The sequence below is a fragment of the Polypterus senegalus genome, chromosome 3, assembly GCF_016835505.1.
Source record: "Polypterus senegalus isolate Bchr_013 chromosome 3, ASM1683550v1, whole genome shotgun sequence".
NCBI classification, from domain to species: domain Eukaryota; kingdom Metazoa; phylum Chordata; class Cladistia; order Polypteriformes; family Polypteridae; genus Polypterus; species Polypterus senegalus.
In genome coordinates, this window is record NC_053156.1 from 144,764,530 (window position 1) to 144,790,069 (window position 25,540).

The following is a 25,540-nucleotide window of genomic DNA, read 5'->3' on the forward strand; positions in this document are numbered from 1 at the left end:
GCCACTGAACTACTGTACTTCACATTAACAATGGGCTCTTCCAAAACCCAGAACAATGACAGGCTGTCCTCATCCCCTTTAATTGTCACCATCTGCCAGGCTCTAAAAAGACTCTTATAAAAGTCCGGTATGTCCGACATATCAAATTTATTCACCTGGCACAGCAGCAGAGTTTTTCCAAATTTCAGGTTTTCAATGTGGTCAAAAACGTTGTGCAAAATCCATCCACGGCTGGTGCTCAGAAGGATACAACAATTTCTGTAAAGTCTGTAGCGAAATGCAGCAACTCTCGAACACATCTATAATGCCTTGCCCACCTTCATCCAGTGGCTGAAACAGGACACTTCTCCTAAGCCAATGCAGGCCATCCCAAAAAAAGTTGATTAAAACTTTCTGAATATTCTGAAGCAGCTGTGCAGGAGGCTCTAAACAAATGCATTTATGCCACAGTCCTGAGGCTATGAGGTTGTTAATGATGAGCATCCTGTCCCTGTAGGATAACTGAGGTAGAATCCACCTCCACCGTGCAAGCCGATCCTTCACCTTCTGCAGTACTCCATCCCAGTTCTTTCGTATGAAGTGTTCATCCCCAAGAAACACTCCTAAATATAACAATCCTTCAGAGGACCACTGCAGGTCACCAACCAGTTGTGGTGGTTTTAAACCAGTCCAGTTGCCCACTAAGATAGCACTGCTCTTTCCTCAGTTTATTTTAGCTGATGAAACAATTTCAAAATATCTCTGGCATTGAAGCAAAATGTCAACGTCCTCCTGATTTTTAAGGAGGATGATGATGTCAGTGTATGCTGAAACCTTAACAGGCTCCGCAGTGCAACTTGGAATTGATAGACCAGTCAACACTCCTCTCAGTTTAACTAAAAAAGGTTCCAAAGCCAACATGTAGAGCATTCCAGACAAAGGGCACCCCTGCCTGACTCCTCTTCTGACATCAAAAGGTTCACACAAACCACCATTGACCTTAACTACACCAGAAATGTCACTATACAATAGCTGAATATATTTAACAAAACGGTCCCCAAACCCAAAAGCCTTCATGACTTCCCATAAAAATGAATGCCTGACCCTGTCAAAGGCCTTCTCTTAGTCTAAAGAAATAAGGCCAATCGGAAAGTTAGAGTTTAGATACTGCAAAAATATCTCAAATTAAGAAGACACAATAGCTCTGATCAGGATGTACCACCTGAGCTAAAACAGTTCGCAATCTGTTAGCTAGCGCCTTTGACAGGATTTTGTAATCAGCACAAAGGAGGGACACAGGCCGCCAGTTTTTGAGATTTTGTAGGTCACCTTTGGCAGTAGTGTTATTACGCCCTGCGGCAACTCTGAGGTAACACACCCATTTTAATACTGTGGAGGAATACCTCCAATACATCAGGACCAATAATATCCCAGAAGTCTTTATAAAATTCCACTGGAATGCCATCAATGCCTGGGACTTTTCCATTATTCAATTCTTTCAGTGCAGCAGTGAGCTCTCCTAAGCACAACTCCTTCTCCAGCTCTTCGGAGTCTGCATCACGAAGGTGCGGTAAATCCTTCAAGAAGGTCTGCTGTTCCTCAGCCTCACCTTCCTCTGTTGCAAAAAGAGTCTCATAAAACCTCCGGACCGCCGCCTTATCTCACCAGGGTCCTGAGTCTCCTCACCATTATCCTGTCTTATGCAATGTAAGACCTTATGTTGAGAGTTCTTTTTCTCAAGTCCAAAAAAATACTGGGTTGGTGCATCCATGTCAGTTATCTGTTGGAATCGCCCTCACTAGAGCCCCCCGAGCCCTTGTTTCCAATAAGTGGGCAAGGCCCTTCTTTTTAACCCCAAGAGTTTCCAACAATTTGACATCTGGACCCTGCTGTAGAAGCTGCTGAATCTGAATGATTTCAGTTTCTAACATTGCCATGTCAGACTGTAGTGACTTAGTGACATTTCTGGTGTACTCCTGACATAATAAACGAATGTGGGTCTTCCCAACCTCCCACCACTGTTGTAAACTGGTGAACTCCTTCTTCATGAGTCTCCAACTTGCCCAAAAAAATTTTAATAACTCTATAAAATTTTGGTCTTGGAGGAGCGTATTAAAATGCCAGTAGGCACTACGGGACTTATAATCAGTTAGGATCACAGAACAAGACACCAAACTGTGATCTGAGAACCCTGCAGGGGTAATGTGACCGTTTTTAAATAAACAGATATGGTGCTTGAAACAATAAAGACGATCAAGCCTCGCCATTGAAATAATCCCCCATTCATCCTCCCCCATGTATATTGTCTAGTGCCCCATTTTTATTTCGCCACACATCTTCCAGTCCTGTCTCGCTCATAACTCTCTCTAATTCCTGGGCAGATTGTGTGTGGGGCTCCAGCCCGTTATTTCTGTCTTTTTGAGTATCAAGGGTGCAATTAAAATCCCACCTAGAACTAGGACTTCATTTGTGCAACATTGTGTCAGCACACCCTCCAACTTCTTAAAAAAAGCAATTTTCTCATTTCCATCATTCGGGGCATATACATTAATAAAAGTAAAAGAACTGCCTTGAAGTTTGACGTGCACTTTGAGCAGCCTCCCCTTCACTATTTCTTCAACATCACAAAGAACTACGTGAAAATTCTTAGAAAACAAAATGGCTACTCCAGCACTAATATTTGTACCATTACTGTAATAAATGTTCCCTTTCCAATCCCTACTCCACTCCCATTGCCCAGTATATATAGGATCTTGGAAATGGTGCAGTTGCCCTCTCCATTACTGCTTATTTTGTTTTAACTGTTTCTTCAGTCTGCTTGACAGATTCTTTAATCTGAGAAGCTCTTTATCAGTGAACAAGACAGAAGAGGACTTTTCTTTTCTTAGGCTTTGTATTGAAGAGACAAAAAGTTCTACATCAGGAAAGTAATCGGTTACATCTACACCCCTTCTGCCCTCAGTTTCCGTCACAAATGTTCTCATACTTTGAGCACTGTACCCCCCTCTACCTTTACATTCTTGCAGGTCAGACACAGTTGAACTATCCGACATTTCCCCCTCTGCCTCCTCGTCTCCCTCACTTTGCCCAGCCACGTTTTCACTGTCTGCCTTAGCTAGGGCCGCGTACCTGCCCTGCGTAACCGGTGGGGCTGCAGCGGGACCCTCACCTTCCTCAGCAGCACAAGCCGTAACATTACTGCGTTTTCGCGCGGTTCCTTCCTCCTCCCTAGCTTGTCTCTTTTTAGCAGGCCGTTTAAACCCATCATATGGCTCAGGGGCGTTATCGTCACCTTCCTCCATTTCGATCTCTCCCCACACACTTCCCTGTACTATAGCAGAATCTTGTGCTGTATTTTCATTCCTGATGTCCCTCATCGATGCTGGTCTGTGCATTTCCCCATCAAGCAAACCATCTCCCTTATTTAAACGTTCAGAAACATTTAAACTCTCCTCAGGCTGCGCTTCCTCTGGTGTCTTAGTTTTTTCATTACAATTAAGCAGTAAAGGCCGATCTTGTAAATCGTCATTAGTGGCATGCAGGTTATCACGAGGAACTGCTCTGTTCACTTTCACTGGACAATTTTTAACTAAATGCTCCTCACTTCCACACCCAAAACATTTCATTTCATCCGAACTCAGAAAAATCACATAATCGAAACCATCAATCTTAAACCTCATAGCAACATTTAAACTTTCATCCATTTTGTTGAGCACCATGTCTCCTAAAAGACATTACATGGTTTTAACGCCGGCGACTTGCACCCCAATGGAATATTGCGGATTTTTGATACTAAACGACCGTGACGTACTAATTCTTTTTCTATCATCTCATTTCTCAAAAATGGGGGGACATTCGATAACGTTACTTTACGTGCCGGTGCCGCCAACGGAGACACCTGCACGAATGAGCCATCGATCATTACACCCTTCTCTACAATTGTCTGCACCAGATCGACAGAACTCAAAAATAATACGATTGCGCCGTTCATTCGTAAGGTAGACTTAATGTTCTCACAACCGATCACAGTGCCTACCGCCAACACCGCACTTTCTAAAGGGAAAAAAACATCACAGAGAAATTTTATCCCATGGCGCCGGCTCAACCGTTCTAAATTGGCAGCCATTATGGCTGCTTTGGCCAGATGTCACTTGACACAAAAGAAACGGAAAAACATTGAAACAATTCACCAAGAAAATGAAAATGGGAAAGGGGGAAAAGAAAGTTAAACAAAACACTTCACTCACCAGACTCAGAGCCCACCACCAGCACTCGCGCCAGATCAACCACCCAACATGCACTGCGACAATGAAACAGGATAGATAGATAGAGAGATAGAGAGATAGAGCACTTGTTTGGTTCAAACCCGATTACATGTGAAGGAGAAGGTGTGGTGTTATGGGTCCACAGCTCGCTTAGCAAAGGCCATTTAAATAAATGATCACCATGCTCGTGGTTTCGTGAGGGGGCGTAGTGGTTGTAGCAAGCCGCAAGGGTGATCTGCGGTGTGGGCGTTTCTCACCGAGTGCACAGGTGAGGAACTGCCCACATCTGTGATTGTTCCTGTGGCTAATGTGCTGCAGCTGCTATGGCCCCTCGCTGTATAAAAGAAACACGAGTCGGTTGAGAAGAGAGGAAGAGAAAGATCGGTGAAAGAATGAGAAAAAGGAAGAAAGGACAGAGGTTATAGGGAGCGAGGAAGCAAGGCGGTGCAAGAGAGAGACAGAGACACGCGGAGCGTGTGGGCACGCGAACGAGCGCTCGCGGGCTGCTGCGAGGAAGCCTGGGTGTTGGGCCTACACCCAGGAGTTAGAGTTGGAAGTTGCTCCCGTTGAGCGAACAGGTAGCAACAGCGACCAGGGAAAGGCAACTGGCTGCGGAAGGCCGGAAAGGCAGCGGGAGTCGCGAGGCTTGGAGGTGAAGACCTTGATATGGGTGTCCTGGAAATCAAGGGTCAAGTCTCAGGCCTGGGATGAGTGCCAGACTGAAGCCAGGATTGTGAGGTCTCCAGACCTGTGTTTGAGTTAGGAAAGGGCAGCTGCAGAGAGAGCATCTTGCCTGTTGAAGGGCCCGTATGGGAGAAGCAGGTGAGACGCTAACGGGAAAAGCAGCACCAAGCTCGGCATTGTTGTTTGTTTTTAAAGACTGCTTCCTGGATGAACGTTTTAACCTCTGGTTTTTTAAAGGATTGCTTTTTTTCCCTATTGTTTTTACCTCCACGTGTTTTATTGGATTATTTATTGAACAATTTTTTTTTTTAATAAAAGCACTAGGCACTTTTTTTTTTTACCATCCCCTTGCTCAAATGTTGTCTCACTGTTTAGCTCACTCGGTGACATTATCGACGGTGTTGGGTTCAAGGGCTTCCATATATCAGATGGGAGCATGGAGCCAGAACCCGCATCGTCACAGAAGGATAAAGAAGCCAGCACAACAGGGAGGACCACCTGTTATTTTATTCTGCATCAAGCACTGACTTTGCATGGCAAATAAGCCATCTAATCAAAAGACAGGTGAAAGGTAGACACTGATAACATGCAGATGCATATGCAGCAAAACAAAAGTTGATAGAGTGCAACCACTTTTGGTACGTGAAAAATGATAGCAGACTGGCGATAGAAACAATATGCAACCTTCCATTTATCTTTACCATCCATGAAATATAAAAGTAATGTTGTAATTTTATAAGCTATTTACAATATAAAAAATTTAATTTTGACTTAATAGTTTATTCTTCCAGCTGCTTAAAAATTATTTTGCTTTTTACATTTAAACACTGAGGTGGTTTTATGGAGAGTCATAGAGCAACTTTAGAAAGCTGCTTAAGTCATAAATTCCCTTCGGGTCTTGCTCCCAGCAGAATGAGCAGTCTAAAATTACAGAATACAGAATACTTTTAACAAATAATGAAATAGAGAAAACTGTGTAAACTGACAACATGAAAATGTAGTTTCTATTTCCTGTACTAATTTATGTGCCCTGGTGAATGAATTGTGTTTTTCTTTTCACTAATGAATAGTAAAGCAGTTTTCTGCTCTGTCGCTGCACAACTTTGAGGTGTTTTTTGGAATGAAATCATATGCTAACATTTAAAGTGAAAATATACTGTATGTAAACAGCATATGCTGTATGTCAAGGAATGACTTTTACGTTCACTCAAGCTGTATTAGGCTATGGCTCTTGGGCATAGGGCAATATGAATGTGCTATCCAAGCTGGTGGACCATTAATTAGAACAAATGGATTCAGGATAGTACAGGTGCTGGTGATAAAATTAGAATATCATGACAGTTGATTTATTTCAGCAACTCCATTCAAAAAGTGAAACTTGTATATCAGATTCATTCATTACACACAGACTGATGTATTTCAAATGTTTATTTCTTTTAATTTTGATGATTATAACTGACAACTAATGAAAGTCCCAAATTCAGTATCTCGGAAAATTAGAATATTGTGAAAAGATTCAATATTGAAGACACCTGGTGCCACACTCTAATCAGCTAATTAACTCAAAACACCTGCAAAAGCCTTTAAATGGTCTCTCAGTCTAGTTCTGTAGTTTACACAATCATGGGGAAGACTGCTGACTTGACAGTTGTCCAAAAGACGACCACTGACACCTTGCACAAGGAGGGCAAGACACAAAAGGTCATTGCTAAAGAGGCTGGCTGTTCACAGAGCTCTGTGTACAAGCACATTAATAGAGAGGCTAAGGGAAGGACAAGATGTGGTAGAAAAATTTGTATAAGAAATAGGAATAACCGCACCCTGGAGATGATTGTTAAACAAATCCCATTCAAAACTGTGGGATTTACAAAGAGTATACTGCAGCTGGAGTCAGTGCTTCAAGAACCACCACGCACAGACGTATGCAAGACATGGGTTTCAGCTGTCGCATTCCTTGTGTCAAGCCACTCTTGAACAACAGACAGCGTCAGAAGGGTCTTGCCTGGTCTAAAGACAAAAAGGACTGGACTGCTGCTGAGTGGTCCAAAGTTATGTTCTCTCATGAAAGTAAATTTTGCATTTCCTTTGGAAATCAAGGTCCCAGAGTCTGGAGGAAGAGAGGAGAGGCACAGAATCCACGTTGCTCGAGGTCCAGTGTAAAGTTTCCACAGTCAGTGATGGTTTGGTTTGCCATGTCATCTACTGGTGTTGGTCCATTGTGTTTTCTGAGGTCCAAGGTCAACGCAGCCGTCTACCAGGAAGTTTTAGAGCATTTCATGCTTCCTGCTGCTGACAAACTTTATGGAGATGCAGATTTCATTTTCCAACAGGACCTGGCACCTGCACACAGTGCCAAAGCTACCAGTACCTGGTTTACGGACCATGGTATCCCTGTTCTTGATTGGCCAGCAAACTCGCCTGACCTTAATCCCATAGAAAATCTATGGGGTATTGTGAAGTGGAAGATGCAATACGCCGGACCCAACAATTCAGAAAAGCTGAAGGCCACTATCAGAGCAACATGGGGCTCTCATAACACCTGAGCAGTGCCACAGACTGATAGACTCCATGCCACACCGCATTGCTGCAGTAATCCAGGCCAAATGATCCCCAACTAAATATTGAGTGCTGTACATGCTCATACTTTTCATGTTCATACCTTTCAGTTGGCCAACATTTCTAAAAATCCTTTTTTTGCATTGGTCTTAATTGATATTCTAATTTTCCGAGATACTGAATTTGGGACTTTCATTAGTTGTCAGTTATAATCATCAAAATTAAAAGAAATAAACATTTGAAATACATCAGTCTGTGTGTAATAAATGAATCTAATATTCAAGTTTTACTTTTTGAATGGAATTACTGAAATAAATCAACTGTCATGATATTCTAATTTTATGACCAGCACCTGTACTGTAAAAAATGTGTGGCGCTTCTAGTGTTAAACCAGTTTTGTACTCATCTACTCACTGTATCTTGAATTCCAGTCAAGCAATGGAAATGTCACTACTTCATAGACATCAAGTAGACAAATTTGCATGTATAGAAATATGGCACTCAGTGTTGAAATCTTTAGAAAATTTGTTAAACACAACCATATGTAATCCACTCATTTTCAGTACATAAACAATACACCTATACAGAATTAAACTACTTGACAGTGCTAACTGATACAAAAGCCACTGTTTACTATTCTAAATTATAATTTCATTTTATGAATTTCCTGAATTGAACATGTTTGTATACCATGATCAGCTACAACATTAAAACCACTGAAAGGTGAAGTGAATAATATCAAATATCTTGTTACAATGGCACCTGTCAAGGGGTGGGATATATCAGGCTGCAAGTGAAATGTCAGTTTTTGAAAATGATGTGATGGAAGCAGGAAAAATGGGTAAGCATAACGATTTTACTGACTCTGACAGATGCCAAATTATGATAGCTAGACAGCTGTGTGAAAGCTTCACCAAAATGGCAGGTCTTGTTCCCGGTATGCAGTGGTTAGTGCCTACGAAAAGTGGTTCAAGGAAGAACTGGTGAACCTGTGACATGGCAATGGATGCCCAAGACTCACTGATGCAAGTGGGGAGAAAAGAGCTACATTAGCACAAATTTCAGAAAAACTTGATGCCGGCCATAAAGACAAAGTGTATTGCAGCTTTCTGCATATGGGGCTGTAGAACGACAAAATTGTCAGAGTGCCAAGAGTGATGCCTTGTCCACTACCGAAAGTATCTACAATGAGCATACGAGTGCCAAAACTAAACTATGAGTAAGGGAAGAAAGTGGCTTGGTCTGACTTATGTTTTCTTTGTGATGTTCCGGATGATGTTCTACAAGGAAAACATTTGCCCTACAATTCTTGTGAACGTCACTTTGACGCATACCACCTACCAAAACACTGCTGCAGATGAAGAATACCTCTTTATGGCAATAGTATTGTCGGATAATAGTAGCTTATTTTAGTAGAATAATGAGCCCTGTCACACAGCTTGGTTTGAGAAACACAACAAAGATTTTAAAGTGTTGACTTGGCCTCCAAATTCCACACATCTCAACCCAATCAAGCATCTATGGGATGTTCTAGGAAAACAAGTTGAATCCATGAAAGTCCCACCTTGCTGCTTACAGGACTTAAAGACTGCTATTAACATCTTAGTGCCAGATACTACAAGACCGTTTCATTGGTTTTGTGGAAAGCATATGCCTACACATTATCAGGCAGGAGGTTTAAATGTTGTGGCTTACTGGTGTACACAATAAAGCTTATAATTTAAACCACAAAATAAGCCCATTTAAAGGATAGATTTGTCATTTTTCAAACTCAAAGTTATTTCTTCACAATCATAGTATACAATAATTTGCCACAAATTAAAATTTTGTTCTAAAGAATAGTGTGTTAAAAAAATACCTTATCTGTTCTTGCGGCTTACAATGGGGCTAAAGGATACACAAGCCCACAGGTGAAATGAGAAAGTCTTATGTTCACATTGAAGCACCAAAGGTTTTCATTAAAAAAATTCCTTCCACGTAGACATGCACGTAGGACTGATTTTTTAGGCCTGCGCCCACCAGGCTCCTGCAGTACTCCATCTCATGCCTGCCCATTCCCAAATACACTTGGCCTCTTCCGTTCTGCATCCTAATGGTTTTGTCCTGCTATCGCCCACAGAAAAAAATTGCTTCCATTAAGGAAAAAAGTAATTTATGGTTGATAAGCCTCTCTAACATGATGGTGTACAAGGTGGCAGCTGAAGCTTTACCCTTTTAGGCTCAGCTATCCTTTAATTTTTTGCAACCATTTTGTTTCATCAGTATCTTCCGATAGGACTTAAATAATAATAATTCTTTACATTTATATAGCGCTTTTCTCAAAGTGTCCAATAGTAATTTCTGAGCAGAAGTCCACTCATTTTTTTTCACAGAAAGGAAGAAAAAAAAAAAAAAAAAAAAGCATTCCACCATTCATTAAGGTATGATTATTACAAATTAACCCAAATATGTTATTACTGCACTTCTGTGATCCTCTTAAAAGATACAGAAATAAAAGCTTTGGCCTGAGAAATGTTGCTACTTTAGAGCATGTGGATAGAAGCTGGTGTGGAACAGTTTGTTGACAAGTTCTTTAAGATGTCAAAATATCCGATTCTAAATCAGTTAACGCAAGGGTTTCAGAAAAGATGCAGTCAATCGTCAAATTGCTGCAAAACTCTATTCAGCAAGTAGAAATCAGAGTTCTCTCTTATCTCCACTGACTGTTTGAGTGACCTCATAAGCTTGCATTGTCCTCTTCTCTCCCACTCGCTTTCATTTTATCTCCTAAGTCACAAAGTTGAAGCAGAAGTGGTAAATGGTTGACTGAGATGCAGTGCGATGTCAAAGAACTCCAGGTCCTTGAGTCAGATTCAGCAATTCCTGGACAGACAGACACACCTCAGGGAACTGAGCATCAACCCCGTACTGTGCTGCTCACTCACTGGGCCAAGTGAGTTTCAACCCCGCACCTACTTGAAACAATGACGATGAACGAATCTGACTGTTTCAGCAATGCAGGCAGGGGCTCAAGGATAGATCACCTCTGTTGGCTCAGGCAAACATAACCATCCAGAACCTCTAGTTATTATTGACTTAATTGTACACAGCCTTGATGTTTCTCTGGTGCACATGTACAAGATATTACGAGAAGAGTGGCGACCGTCTTTCAGAAGCATGAGGACAGGGCTATTGGTACCATCATACTACGTATGGGCGTAAATATCACTCAATATCAACAGTCTGAGATTCAAAAGGAGAACTCTGCAGCACTCATTCAAGCCATGAAGGAGAGGAACCCGGATACAAGAATCATCATTTCAGGTCCCTTGCCTCTGGCTAGAAGGTTGGATGAATCCTACAGTCTGGTGGCCTTGAACAACTGGTTGAAAGGCTTCTGCAAGAGCCAAAACATTGGTCTTGTGGAAACTGGGATCTTTTCTGGAAAGACTAAGTTTCGTCAGGCAGGAAGGTTTGCATCCTAACAGATTCAGTTCCCGAGACCTCTCAGAAAACATCTCTGAGGTAATTTGTCTTTCCTAACTAATTTTAGCCATGATGTTTTCCATAATGCCCTGCTAGGATATGATAATTTTTTACTGAGCTCATATTCAGATGTGCACTGTATTAGCAATATAACTAACTATAGCCTAACCAAAACAACCTGAACAAAGCATTATAAATGCAATTAATTTCCTTACCATTTCACCTTTAGATGTGTTATGTATTAGAACAATAACAGATTAGATTAAATAAAAAATCTGCACAAACCAGCACTAACACAAATAACTTAATTACCATATGAAGCTGCCATAACACTCTGATTCAGCTCTGCTCTTCCAAGAACTTAATTGTGGCTTTGCTAAATATTAGTATTAACCAACAAGACGTTCTACATTAACGATCTTGTCAGTGATAGGAAAATGGAGTTTCTTACTTGAAGACAAAAGTGGCTCAGTTCAGATGGTGCGGCAATGTTAATTAAAGCAGCTCCTCCAAATTACAGCTTTGCTCATTGGGTTCGCTACAGCAAAAAAGGCAGCAGTATAGCAAACATTTACTTAAGCCAATTAAAATGTAAAGAGGCTGGTTTTGGTTCACGTTTTTTTGAGTACTTTGCCATGTTAGTGTCCCTGTCTCTCTTATTGACTATTTATAATAATAATATTTAGGAGTTCTGTAAATATTACTGAAGAATTTGCAGACTTAGTGTCTATAAAAACTTGTGACAGGTTTCTAATTGTAGGCGGTTTTAATTTATATATGGATAACAAGTGTGAACTGAAAGCAACAGAATCCATGAACTTCCTGCACTCCTTTGGTGTCAATCAGCATGTCAGTCAGCCCACACATAAGGGAGGATACACACTGGATTTAGTGATTCAAAAGGATTAAAAGCTGATAATAATACATTTTATTTAATAGGTGCATTTCTTAATACTCAAGGTCACCTTACAATGAAATTAAACAACATTAATAAAATAAAAGAGAATGATAAAATCAAATAGCAATAAGGTACAGAGGTAGTAGCAAACATACAATGACAATAGGCAGTAACAGTGTTAAATTCATAATTGGCACGCCAGTTAAGGTAAGTTGTGCTATTTAGTCTACACTGTGTGCACAATTATTAGGCAAGTTGCATTTTTGAGGATTAATTTTAATATGGAACAAACACAGTGCTATCAGTAATAAACCTGAAACCTGAATGTTTCACAACGGAAATGTGAGTGTGAACATCATCAGGGGAATACATATGTGCGCACAATTATTAGGCAACTATTAGTGTGCAGATTTATTATGCAAAGGAAAAATGAAAATTTTCCCATCTCACTTGTTTATTTTCATCTGTTATAGTGAGAATAATAAACACCTCAAAATTTACAAATAAACATCTCTGACATTTCAAAAAAAATAAATCAATCAATCAATGACCAATATAGCCACCCTTCTTTCCAATAACAGTCATAAGCCTTTCCATTCATGTAGTCTGTCAGTTTCTTGATCTGTTGACGATCAGCTTTTTGTGGAGCAGTGACTACAGCCTCCCAGACACTCTTCAGAGAGGTGTATTGTTTTTCTCCCCCGTAAATCTAGCGTTTAAGAAGTGCCCACAAGTTCTCGATAGGGTTTAGGTCAGATGAGGAAGGGGGGCCATGTCATTATTCCTTCATCTTTAAGGCCTTTACTGGCTGGCCACGCAGTGGAGAACTTCGATGCAAGTGATGGAGCATTGGCCTGCATAAAAATCATGGTCTTTTTCCTGTATCACTGTATGAAGAAAGTGTCTTCGAAAAACTGGCAGTAGGTTTGGGAGTTGATTTTGAGTTCATCTTCAATGCAAAAAGGTCCAACTAGCTCATCTTTAAAAATACCAGCTCATACCAGTACCCCACCTCCACGTTGGAGTGGAGCTCTGTGCCCATTACTGATCCACAGGTCCATCCATCTGGTCCATCAAGAGTCACTCTCATCTCATCGGTCCATAAAACCTTTGAAAAATCTGTCTTCAGATATTTCTTGGCCCAGTTTTGACGTTTCAACTTATGTTTCTTGTTCAGTGGTGGTTGGGTTTCAGCCCTCCTTACCTTGGCCATGTCTTTGAGCACTGAACACCTTGTACTTCTGGGCACTCCAGGTAGGTTGCAGCTCTGGAATATGAAAGTACTGGAGGATAATGGGTTCCTGGTAGCTTCACGTTTGATTCTTCTCAAATCTTTGGCAGCTAATTTGCATCTTTTGTTCTCAACACGTTTCTTGCGACCCTGTTGACTATTTGCAACAAAATGTTTGATGGTTCTGTGATCACACACCAATATCTTAGCAATTCCAAAAGTGCTGCATCCCTCTGAAAGACTTTTTACAATTTTTGACTTTTCAGAGTCAGTTAAATCTCTTTTGGCACTTTTGCCCGAGGAAAACTAGCTGCCTAATAATTCTGCACACCTTGATATAGGGTGTTGATCTCCTTAGGCCACACCCTCCCTCATTACACAAATACACATCACCTGACGTGCTTAAATCCAATAAGCATTCAAGTTAATACAGCTTGGAGTTGGAATATACGCATAAAAATGATGATATGGTCAAAATACTCACTTGCCTAATAATTGTGCACACAGTGTAGTTTGACGGATATGAGAAGGAAGAGAATTCCACAGTTGAAAAGCACTATGAGAAAATGCTTGAGCTCCCATAATGACTTTCAGCGCCGCGCCCGAGTGGCAGCCTTTCCAGCAGCTCCGTGTACGACTTTTTTTTACCTTTTTTCTATTTTTTGTTTCTCTATTTCACTGCTAACTTCTACTACTTTCTTTTATTATTATTAATATTACTGAGAATTTGCAGACTTAGTGTCTATAAAAACTAATGACAGGTTTCTAATTGTAGGCTGTTTTAATTTTATATATATATATATTTCTTTTATGTGGAATTGCTCCCTGGACACTTTTTACTATTTTTACTACTTGACATGGATTTTTACACTCTGAGACTCGCCTATTCAAGTAGTCAACTTAAAGCACTGAGAAGAAATGCTCATGCCGGTGTGGTTCCTTATTTACCTGACGAGGTAAGACGACGATATCGGGGCAGCTGGCACAAAGATAAAAAAATAAGATAAAAGCCAGGCAAGTTAAGAGAAAATGGCATTATAAACCGTCGGTGCCTTCTGTGATCCTGGGAAATGTGAACTCACTACCAAATAAGATTGACGAATTGGCTGTGCTGGTGAAAAATGTCAGAACCTACAGAGAATGCAGCTTGCTGTGTTTTAGTGAAACATGGCTACAAACTACCATCCCAGATGCTAATGTGGAGCTACCCGGGTTTAGCACAGTTAGAGCGGACAGAGACGCAAGTACCTGCGGGAAGAAGAAAGGAGGAGGACTCGCTCTCTATGCCAATACAAAGTGGTGCAACTCAGGACATGTGAACGTTAAAATCTCCAATTGCTGCAGGGACATCGAACTGTTGGCCGTAAGTCTGCGTCCCTATTACTTGCCCAGAGAGTTTGGACACATGATTGTTGTTATTGTTTACATCCCCCCTCAAGCGAGTGACATTATCCATTTCACAGATGCTAAGTTACAAACGCAGCACCCTGAGGCACTTGTGCTAATCTCTGGAGACTTTAACCATGTGACACTGGACAAAACATTACCTGCCTTCTCCCAGTATGTGGATTGTAACACCCGTGGAAATAGGACGATCGACCTACTGTATGCAAACGTTAAAGACACATACAGCGCCACCCCGCTGCCTGCGCTTGGGAAAGCAGATCATAACCTGGTTCTGCTTCAGCCTCACTACAAAGCAAGAGTGAAGGCGCTACCTACAACCACACGATCATTCAGGAAGTGGTCCCCTGAGGCAGAGCAGGCTCTGAGAGACTGCTTTGGAACTACAGACTGGGATATACTGCTGGGGTCACATAGTGGGAACATTGAAGAGGCTGTTGACTGCACAACTGATTACATCAACTTCTGTATGGACATTGTAGTTCCAGTAAGAACAGTACGCTGCTATTCTAACAACCAGCCATGGATTACAAGTAGCCAGGTTTCCATCCAAGGAGTATTTGCGAAAAAATATTTAGCGCTTCAAATTTTAGCTGATGGAAATGGTAATTATCGATAAAATGTTGTACATGTCAACATAATATTTTTCCGTTTAACTTTAGCGCATAAATTCCATATCGATACTTCAGATGTCGCAAAAACTACATTGGAAACATTTTTTGTCGGAAAAAAAGGGCTTTAATGCAAATAAATGTGTCACATGATACATTTTCATCACGTGCAATCAAAACGAGAATAGCGGAGCGGTTCGCATGGTCTGATGAAGAGCCTCGTTATTTCTCGTGATGAGCCAATGCAGTAGCGGATAGGCTGGGTCTCCTGCTACTAAAAGGGGTACCTGAACTCCCTCCACATCAACTGTAGCCTGGGGGTGTCTCTCAGGATGTCTAAATACAAAAAACCGCAAAGGTAGTTTACTGTGCCAGTCAAAATATTTAATAAACCGTGTGTTTCATTATCTAAACATTTTTTTTCTTATTATTAAATGGCAGATGTTTTAGCATATATGAGAAATTCCGTCATTAATATTAACTTTAGTTTTTTTTGATTAAACGTCGTTATTTTGTATTAATTCAAATTTCAGTTTTAATTAAAAACCTTAAGGGAAGCAGGTTACAGTACTAATTCAGTTGTTATCGCACTGAGAAGGGATGTTGAAAGGTAGGCTCACCTGTACAGATCCGATGCTGCAAACACAGCTGCATCATGGGCACTTCCAGGAGTGCCAACGCAAATGTCTCGTATCATGCACCTGTCATCAACAAGGGCCTGGAGAACAATAGATGGCCACCCTTTGCGATTAATGTAATCGCAGTAGCCTTCCGTAGGGGGAACAATAGGCACATGTGTGCCATCCAGCACACCGTAAATCTGTGGCACAAGATGCACCAAGGAATTGCGGTATGCAATTTCATTGGCCTCCGCTACAGTCGGAAGTCTGATATAACGGCGCATTAATTTTTCTTTAATAGCGGTGCACACAGCATATACACATCGATGGACGGTAGTTTAACCAACCCCGAAAATTTCTCCAACTACTCTATACTCGACGCAGGTTGCCATCTTGTAAAGGGCGATGGCAATCCGCTTTTGGGTTGGAACCGGTGGTCGATGGCAACCTGTGATTGGCGCAACATCAGGACTGATGAATCCACACAAAATCTCTGACGTTGGCCGTGTCATTCTAAAATGTTGCAGCCAGAGATTTTCTGTAAAGTGTCTCTCCACCACCTCCTCCCAGAAGGTCTTATTCCGTCGTCTCTCCCGTACCCGTGGGTTTCGTCGCACTGGGGTACTTTCTTCGAGCTCTAGGGCTATCGGACAAGCAACTGCTTCATTCTGCTGTCGTCTTCGGATATTATGTACAATTCCAATTATTTGTGAAACTGAAATAACAGTAAGCTGGCAAATTTCAAAAAACTGTCTAAATAATCTCTCCATTTCTTTGTTTTTTTGTGTAGTGGAGGGGGTGTAACGTGGAAAACAAAAGGTAGATAATTTGCGACATACACAAAATTATGTATGGAAACGGCTCACGGGCAGATACAACAAAACTTATGCGACAGTTCGTTTTGGGGGGGGTGACGTCATCACGCACACCATTTTATCGATAAAAAGCCAGTTGGATGGAAACAGGCTGGAGACAGCAAATTTTGCACATTTTTTTTTACGTATATTTTGTCGATAACAAAACGTCGCAAAAAACTGGATGGAAACTTGGCTACTGACATCAAAGACCTTTTGAACCAGAAGAAAAGGGCTTTTTAAGACAGTGATCAGCATGAGCTCAAGCGCGTGCAGAAGGAACTCCGAGTCCAGCTCAGGGCAGCGAAAGAGCAGTACAGGAGAAAGCTTGAGCAGAAGTTGCAGAATAACAGCATGAAGGAAGTGTAGGATGGGATGAAGATTATCACTGGCTGCAGCTCTAAGCGGGGTGCCACCATCAAGACAGACGTGGAGAGAGCAAACCAAATGAACTTCTTTAATAGGTTTGATCACCCTAACCCACTCTCACCTCGGAGTACTGCATCCTCCGACCATCCTTCTGTTGATACCAGCATAGGTGAGTCATCTCCACCCACAATTATAGCAGCTCATGTGAGCAGAGAGCTGAGAAGACTTCGTGCCAGCAAAGCAGCGGGTCCAGATGGTGTATCGCCAAAACTGCTGAAGGCCTGTGCATTGGAACTGGAGAAGGTGGGAGCGGAGGATCCCATCATCTATATGCTACACCGATCCCTCTCCCACTTGGACAGAGGCAGTGGTGCTGTAAGAATTATGTTTTTGGACTTCTCTAGCGCCTTCAACACCATCCAACCTCTGCTCCTTAGAGACAAGCTGACTGAGATGGGAGTAGACTCACACCTGGTGGCATGGATCGTGGACTATCTTACAGACAGACCTAAATATGTGCGTGTTGGGAACTGCAGGTCTGACATTGTGGTCAGCAACACAGGAGCGCCGCAGGGGACTGTACTTTCTCTGGTCCTGTTCAATCTATATACATCAGACTTCCAATACGACTCGGAGTCCTTCCACGTGCAAAAGTTCGCTGATGACACTGCTATTGTGGGCTGCATCAGTAATGGGCAGGAGGTGGAGTACAGGAAGCTAATCAAAGACTTTGTTAAATGGTACGACTCAAACCACTTACACCTTAACACCAGCAAGACCAAGGTGCTGGTGGTGGATTTTAGGATGCCCAGGCCCCTCATGGACCCTGAGATCATCAGAGGCGATTGTGTGCAGAGGGTGCAGACCTATAAATACCTGGGAGTGCAGCTAGATGACAAATTGGACTGGACAGCCAATACTGATGCTCTGTGTAAGAAAGGTCAGAGCCGACTATACTTTCTGAGAAGGTTGGCGTCCTTCAACATCTGCAATAAGATGCTGCAGAGGTTCTACCAGACGGTTGTGGCGAGTGCCCTCTTCTACGCGGTGGTGTGCTGTGGAGGCAGCATAAAGATGAAAGACGCCTCACGCCTGGACAAACTTAAGAAGGCAAGCTCTATTGTAGGAGTAAAGTTGGACAGTTTAACATCTGTGGCAGAGCGACGGGCATTAAGCAAACTCCTGTCAATCATGAAGAATCCACTGCATCCACTGAACAGTGTCATTTCCAGGCAGAGGAGTAGCTTCAGTGGCAGACTTTTGTCACTGTCTTGCTCCACTGACAGACTGAGGAGATCGTTCCTCCCCCACAATATGTGACTCTTCAGTTCCACCTGGGGGAGTAAATGCTAACATTACTCAAAGTCATTGTCTGCTTTTACATGCATTTTTATTACTATTTAATTTAATATTGTTTTTTGTATCAGTATACTGCTACTGGATTATGTGAATTTCCCCTTGGGATTAATAAAGTATCTATCTATCTAGAACAGAGTTTGATGTGTGGGTCCAGGAAGTAAAGCTGCAGAACAGGATCTGAGTGAGAGAGAGGGAGTGTAAGTCTGCAGGGGATCAGTGAGGTAGGGAGGAGCAAGACTGTGGAGAGCTTTAAATATTATAAGCAGTATTTTGTATTGTATTGTATTGTAGTTGGTACTTAACAGAGAGCCAGTGAAGTTGAGAGAGAATAGGAATAATATGTTCAGTGGATTTAGCACAGGTTATTATCCTAGCATCAAATTTTTGAATAAGTTGCAAGCGATGGATAAGATTTTGGGGATGCCAGACAGAATAGCATTACAGTAATCTATACGTGAAGTGACTAGGGCATTAACCAATACTTCAGTACTTTATTGCATAAGAACAGGACAAAGTCTATAAATGTTTTGGAGATGGAAGAAGGCAGTCTGAGAAACATTACTTATATGTAAGAAAAACAGTGGGTACTGTCTAGGGTGACACCCAGGCTCTTAACCTGGGAAGTGATGTTTCTGTTAATATTGTACATTAAAATAGAAGAAGGGTTAACTTTAGTAAGTGCGGATTTGGAACCAATGAGGAGCACCTCAGTTTTATTGCCATTTAATTGAAGAAAACTATGTCTTGGAGACATGACATAAGAGTATCTGGAGGGAAAACAGAAGTGGCTTTAGTGGATAGATACAACTATGCGTCATCAGCGTAACAATGAAATTTAATACCATGGTGCCGGAAAATATTAGAAAGATATAACTGAGAAAAAGAAGCGGCCCCAATACAGAACCCTGCGGAACTCCCTGATAAACGACTGCATTATCAGATTTAAAGCCCTTTACTTGAACAAACTGCATCCTATCGGTGAGGAAGGAAGAAAGCCATTGGAGGACAAGGCCACAGACTCCAAAACTAGCTACTCGTTTCAAACGTATCTGATGAGATATGGTGTCAAATGTGTCAGCTGCCCGGAGAAGATTGTGATTTTGACCAGGGTAGTTTCTGTGCTGTGTTTAGGATAAAACCCAGATTGAAACTATTCAAAAAGGTTATTTTTTGAAAGATGGGAGGCAACTATCTTTTCAAGAACTTTAGATATGAATGGAACATTTAAAATAGGCTGATAATTTTTAAGGATATTAGGGTCTAAGCCAGGTTTTTTCAGTGGACTCCAGGTTTTTTAGTGAGGGGGGTGCTTGCAATAAGGGAAGAGTTACCTATAGTAGTTATCATGGGGGAAACGTGTCACATTTTCTGGTGATGTGATTAGCCTATTCATTGTAGAAAAAAAAGAGCTCCAGCATTGTTCCCTCCTGTATTGATAATGATAGAATAGTATACTGTTTTGGCAGCAGAGAGCGCATTTTTGTATTTTACCATACGATCTGAAAACATTTCCTTATGTACAACAAGACCTGTCTTTTTTGCTAGGTGCTCCAACTGTTGGCCCATGGCTTTGACCTGACGGAGTTCAGATGTAAACCAGGGAGCAGTGTGAATAAGTGAAACAGTCCGTCTTTTTAAGGGAGTTAGGGTATCGAAGGCACAAGGCAGAGCAGCATTGTAATAGTCTACTAATTCTGACGGTGTGGTAGCAAAAGGAGAAAAAGGCTGGAATTGCAAAAAAATTATAAGGCTCTCTGGGTTTACATACATTCATATGACATTATGAAATGAAATCACACGCTGAGCCTTTATTTTACTGAGAGGTAAGCTAACATTGAATGTAATCGTTTTGTGATCCAAGATGGGTAATAGTAATATAGTAAATAATAGTAGGAATGATGTGATGTAAGGCAGGTCGTAGATATCAGTATATCAGACCACTTTTGCATATTACTTAATGTAGAAATACTGATAATTACAACTAATGAGAAGTGTATTGTATAAAAATGTCATTTTGATACATCTGAAGCTTCAATGTTTGCTAATATTCTAAACAATCAGCCTGACTGTAGTGTTTACCTCAATAGCACTAACAGTATTTACGGTAAGGTGGAGAAATTATGCTAAGATGAGAGCTGCAGCTGACATTGTGGACCCTCAAAAGATGCTTAAGTAATCCTCCAGTACTATTATACCTTGGAAGACAAAGAATGTCTGATTTAAAGAGAACACGCCAGAGAGCGGAGCATAAATGGAGAAAAAGTAAACTGACAGTCCACACTGAAATATTGAAGACTAAAATAACTGAATACAACAAGGTAGTCTACCATTAACAGCATCATTTCTCTGAAATTATAAAATGATAATGCTGGTAATCCAAGAGTTTTATTCTCAATTATTGATCATATTCTAAACCCAGCTGTCTCAATGGAATGGCTTCTAAATACTACTAGAGAAACCTACAAGGCTTTTGCTATATTTTTTAAACACAAAATAAATATTAGAAATAGAGTACATACCCCCAAAGGTAATGCGATTGAATCCCAATCACAATTTGTGCAATCTCAAGTCTCAGATTAATAATAGTTACATTTTTTAGCTTGAAAAATGTACATATTTGGTACGTTTTAAGGCTTTTTCATTCACCTATGGACCCATGTACCCTTTAGCCGCATTGCTGGCTGCAAGAACAGTCAAGGTACTATTAAAATGTATAAAGCTTCACTTTAGAATACAGTTTCATGTGGAAAATTACATACGAAGATTGTGAAAAAATAACTGGCATGAAAAATACCGAACTTGCCCATTAAAGGTAACCTGTAATATTACAAATATTTTTTCATTTTTAATGCTAAAAAGTAAAGAACCATATACATGCTAAAAAAAGATACAGTAACCAAAGAAATAAAATCTTTAAAATACGCTAAAAGCATTAAGCTGTAACACTTCACCAAAAATAATATATTATATGTAGTTTGTAGTGGTAGCTGTGAAAAAAATTTAACGTCATGCTTTCATGCAGAATGGCACAAAAGAAGTCTGACATAACAGAAGACCATAATAACCAGCGCTATACAATGGCATCAAATGAAAAAACATCCATGGAAAAAAGAAAACTCTCACTGTTGCATAATCAACATAACTGTCATCCAGTTGTTTGCTCAAAACATTCAAAAAGAATGCTTTCTTCACTAATGAATGAGATAGAGAGGTGGGTCTTTCCCAATAATTTTTTGGTTTCCTATTTATGTGTGAGCTATTAATTTAGGAAGTAACCATTTAACAATATTTTAACAAAAAACAAAGTTTTTGCAAATTTTGAGCAAATTAAACATATGGATTATGCAACATGAATCACATTTTTTTTTTACACTCTGGACGTTTTCATCATCATATAGCATTATACAACATTACCTTCTATTATGTCATAGACGTCTTTCTCTCCATTCTATAATAATAACATGACATTGTATCTTTTTCTACAAAGTAAATAACATAGTAAAAAAAGAAAAAAAAAAATGGGGTGCAGTATTTGTTTAAAAAATATCCAAGAGTTACATATTGTAGCAATATCAACTAGTACAAACAATATCTCAAGAAAGAAGTGCCACTTACCTTAATGTCCTAAATGCAGATTGACTTAAGTGGGCTTGTTGTCGGTTTGGATTAAAGCCAAGCTGAGGCTTCCAAGGACGTTGATTGGAATTATCCCAGTCACCTGGTTTTAACACTTTATGTGGTACCCTAAAACAACATTTTTTTATCCCTTATAAAGCTGCCATTTAGCAAATTACAGATATTACAGATTATAATGTGATTAAAATCATATTAAAGATTACATTAATCTACATTATTTTTAATCTAGGTTAAATGAAGCATAAACTAAAAGATAACGCAGATAAACAAAGCTAGTTGTGAATAGCTACAGTATATTCATTTGAATTCAGGAACACAAAAAATTAGAATGCTCCAGCATCTCATATTTAAGTACAAAATTGAAAATAAATTTAAAAAAGTGAACAAATTATAGTTTATTCACATATACAATATTGTTTTAAATTAATTTAACATGAAACTATTTTTAAACATATGTAAAAATCAATAAATATTAATTGACTTACAAATAAATTCTCTAGTTTTTATCACTTCTCAGAATTTTTTTTTTAATCCAAAACTTCTTGTTCTGGGGGCCTGTCATTTTTACACTTTTTCTGAAGCATCCCCGTAAAGCATCCATACTGACATCCCAATACATCTTGTATCTTCTTTTAATGCATTTGATATCTTGGTGGAATCTTTCACCCCTCTCAACATACAATTCTAAGATTTTCAGGAAAAAATTGCAAATGCAAAACCAAAAATTTTGAAACTCATGTTTAACCCAATTCCTTAAACAATGTTTTTATAATTAAGATCTTTATTGCAACTTAAGAGTTTGAAATTACTTCTTTGAATATTGAACATATTCTTTGAATATTATGCAGTTACTTACTTTGCTCCAGGTAGAACCACAGCTTTAAAGACAAAGCCTTCATGATATTGTGGATCCTTGAATTCTATGCTGCAAAAAAGATGCACATTTTTAAAATCCAAAATAAAACCCAAAATATTTTACTAACACGACTGAGCTTCGAAAGTCAACATATTTAAAATAACAGTTGAATTGGCTGAAATCAATTTCTGGTTACTTAATACTTGTTTACATTATAACTAAGAATAATAAGAATAATTACCAACCATGTTTAAGTACCGTTCAATCTTATTAAACATCTGTGGTTCAAACTATTTTGAAAAATGACTTGCAAACTAGCACTTCAAAAGCTGTAATATATATACAGCACTTAAACAGGCAAGCTCTATTTGGAACTTTGAGGGTTATTCCATTACATAACAGTACTGAATTAACCTATACTACCAGAATAACATTCTAGACAGCTCCAGAAGCTTGCTCTTATCAGAGAGCAACGTACTTGTTTCTAGTTCTCTTCTTAAATTTAGTTGTTTTTATTACTGTGTGGGTATTTCTAATTGTACATGAAGCTCAATTAATACAAATCTCATTCAAGAAAAATGGCACATGAAAGTCATTTAAATCGTAAAGAAAAAAGTAATATGCAAGCCATAGCAAAAGACTGATTCCTACAGAAACAGTCTCACGGTAGAGACAAAAAAATCTGTGATTGCAGAGGCTGTCTTAAAAGACGAGAAGTAGGGTTTAATCGTTCAACAAATCACTAATTTTCTTCAGCCAATTTGTGGTGCATGCATGTTTCCTTTGTAAGTCTTCTGGTGATTATGCATAATTCATAATAATGAATGGTGCTATAGAAATAGAGCCACTGAATACTGTACATGTTTTAGTCACTGCCTAGAACACATTAACTCCATTGTACTTGATTTTACATTTAATTCAATTCAGAGTAGAAATTCATATTAGTATGATTGATTGTTTACTAAAAAAGGGACGCGACTTTCACCTTTTTTTTTTTTAAATAGTGGGACTTAAACTGAAAGCTACAGAAAATTAAGAGGTCACACATGCAAAATACAACAGCAAAGAAATCTAGTTAGTTGGATCAGAAATTTGATAATAGAGTAGCATGCAGGGATGGGTACAATATTTTTAGCTTAAAACATTTGGTTCCACATTTCATAGCTTATTAAAATAATCTTAATTTTTTTTAATCAAACACAAAGTGAAAGTATTACATGATTTTTTGATTAACTGGCTGCCCAGTAGCAAACTCCCATCAGTAAATCTCTGCACTTTACAAGGTAAATGCACAGTGAACCGACAAAATTTCCACTTATTTCTTGCAGCCTTTCATTTGAAATGGTTTTCTTTTTAATTTTAAAGTGAATGTTATTCACACAAAATGAAATTACTTAATGAAGATTGGGGAACAAACCCTTAATTTCAAAACTATCAAAGTTACAGTATGCAGTTGTATGCCCCAGATATGATGTATTTATTAATGTGAACTGCAAAAAAATCTGTCCACTTACAATTTTAACTGGATGTAGGTGCAGCAAATCAAACATGAATTAAAAGCCTTGTTTAACTTTGAGCAGCAGACTGGAGATGTGCACTGACGAAACATGAACAGCTGATAGCTGCTATGAAGGCTGGGATCACTGGCAGTGCAAACCTGGAAATTATTATGACACAATACTACCAAGAATGGGCCTGTACTACTATGGTTGCTGTAATGTCTCGATTTAATAAGGTGACCATTCTGGTATTTGATGTAACAAATCTTCGTTACTGATGGTGATAGCTTCTAACAATTATCAAACAAGCATTTCCATTTTTCATACATAAACTGAAAGAGTAGATCAAGGCTACAAATACCAATAGAAGCTTTCATTTGGTTAGACTCGGATTACATTTTTAGTAAGTGATAATATTCATTTACAGAATTAAGCAATTTCACTCTGAAATACACTGATGGACCACTACTATTTAAGTACTACAATAAACGCCTTTAACACATTGGAATTACTAAAGAAAGGCTGAGAAATTGAAAATGCATTTTTGTTTTATTGTATTTTCACATTCTGATTATTTACATATAATTAACATAGCTATGAAGATATCTACTGCAAAATAGTTAAGATGAAATGTATTCTTCATTTCCTGCCACAAGGGGATTCAAATTAGTTCTGCTACATTAATCACATGTATTGCCGTGTATAGGAGAAGTACACCAGCAAAGGTCTTTGTGAATGGAGAATACACAGGTTATTTTTCTCAGAAACCAAAAGTTCGATATAACAACAATAACAAAATCATACAAAGGATGCCTCAAGAGTATTTAACAGGCTATGGTTAATTGGCTCTAAGGCTAGGGATTTGCACTGACAATCGGAAGGTTGCCGGTTCAAATCCCGTAAAAACGCCAAAAGTGACTTTACTTCGTTGGGCCCTTGAGCAAGGCCCTTAACCTACGATTACTCCATCCTGGTAGGACGTTAATCTGCATCCAGCCCTGCAAGGAACCTACCTGCAGGGAAAACTTGGGGGTTGGTGGCAGAATTGGCACTCCAGCCACTGAAAAAAACCTAACACTGCTTCCATTTCAACTGAACTTGTGTGGTGCTGAGGTGTCACCTGTTGCATGGCTACACTCGGGTCCCAATCTAGGATCCTGAATTGGTTTGTCATGTGGTGGGTGCGGCAAAGCACTGTATCAGCACATGCTCCTAACCTCTCTCTCGTGCCTTGACTGTTTAAGACAACAAAAC

The 25,540-nt window shown here is 39.6% G+C and overlaps 1 protein-coding gene across 3 annotated transcripts in view; it reads right to left on the reverse strand.

The window, feature by feature from the left end:
* xrn2 (5'-3' exoribonuclease 2) overlaps positions 1-25,540 on the reverse strand; it is a 256,764-nt gene that overhangs the window by 101,173 nt on the left and 130,051 nt on the right. For 2 of the 3 annotated variants that reach the window (XM_039748021.1, XM_039748020.1), the window contains 2 exons: positions 22,788-22,856; positions 21,911-22,039 (listed from right to left, as the gene is read on the reverse strand). In XM_039748021.1, the coding sequence (XP_039603955.1) occupies positions 21,911-22,039; positions 22,788-22,856 (198 nt within the window). Of the gene's footprint in view, positions 1-20,237; positions 20,249-21,906; positions 22,040-22,787; positions 22,857-25,540 lie in introns of those variants that run through there. The other variant, XM_039748022.1, reaches the window with a different exon arrangement.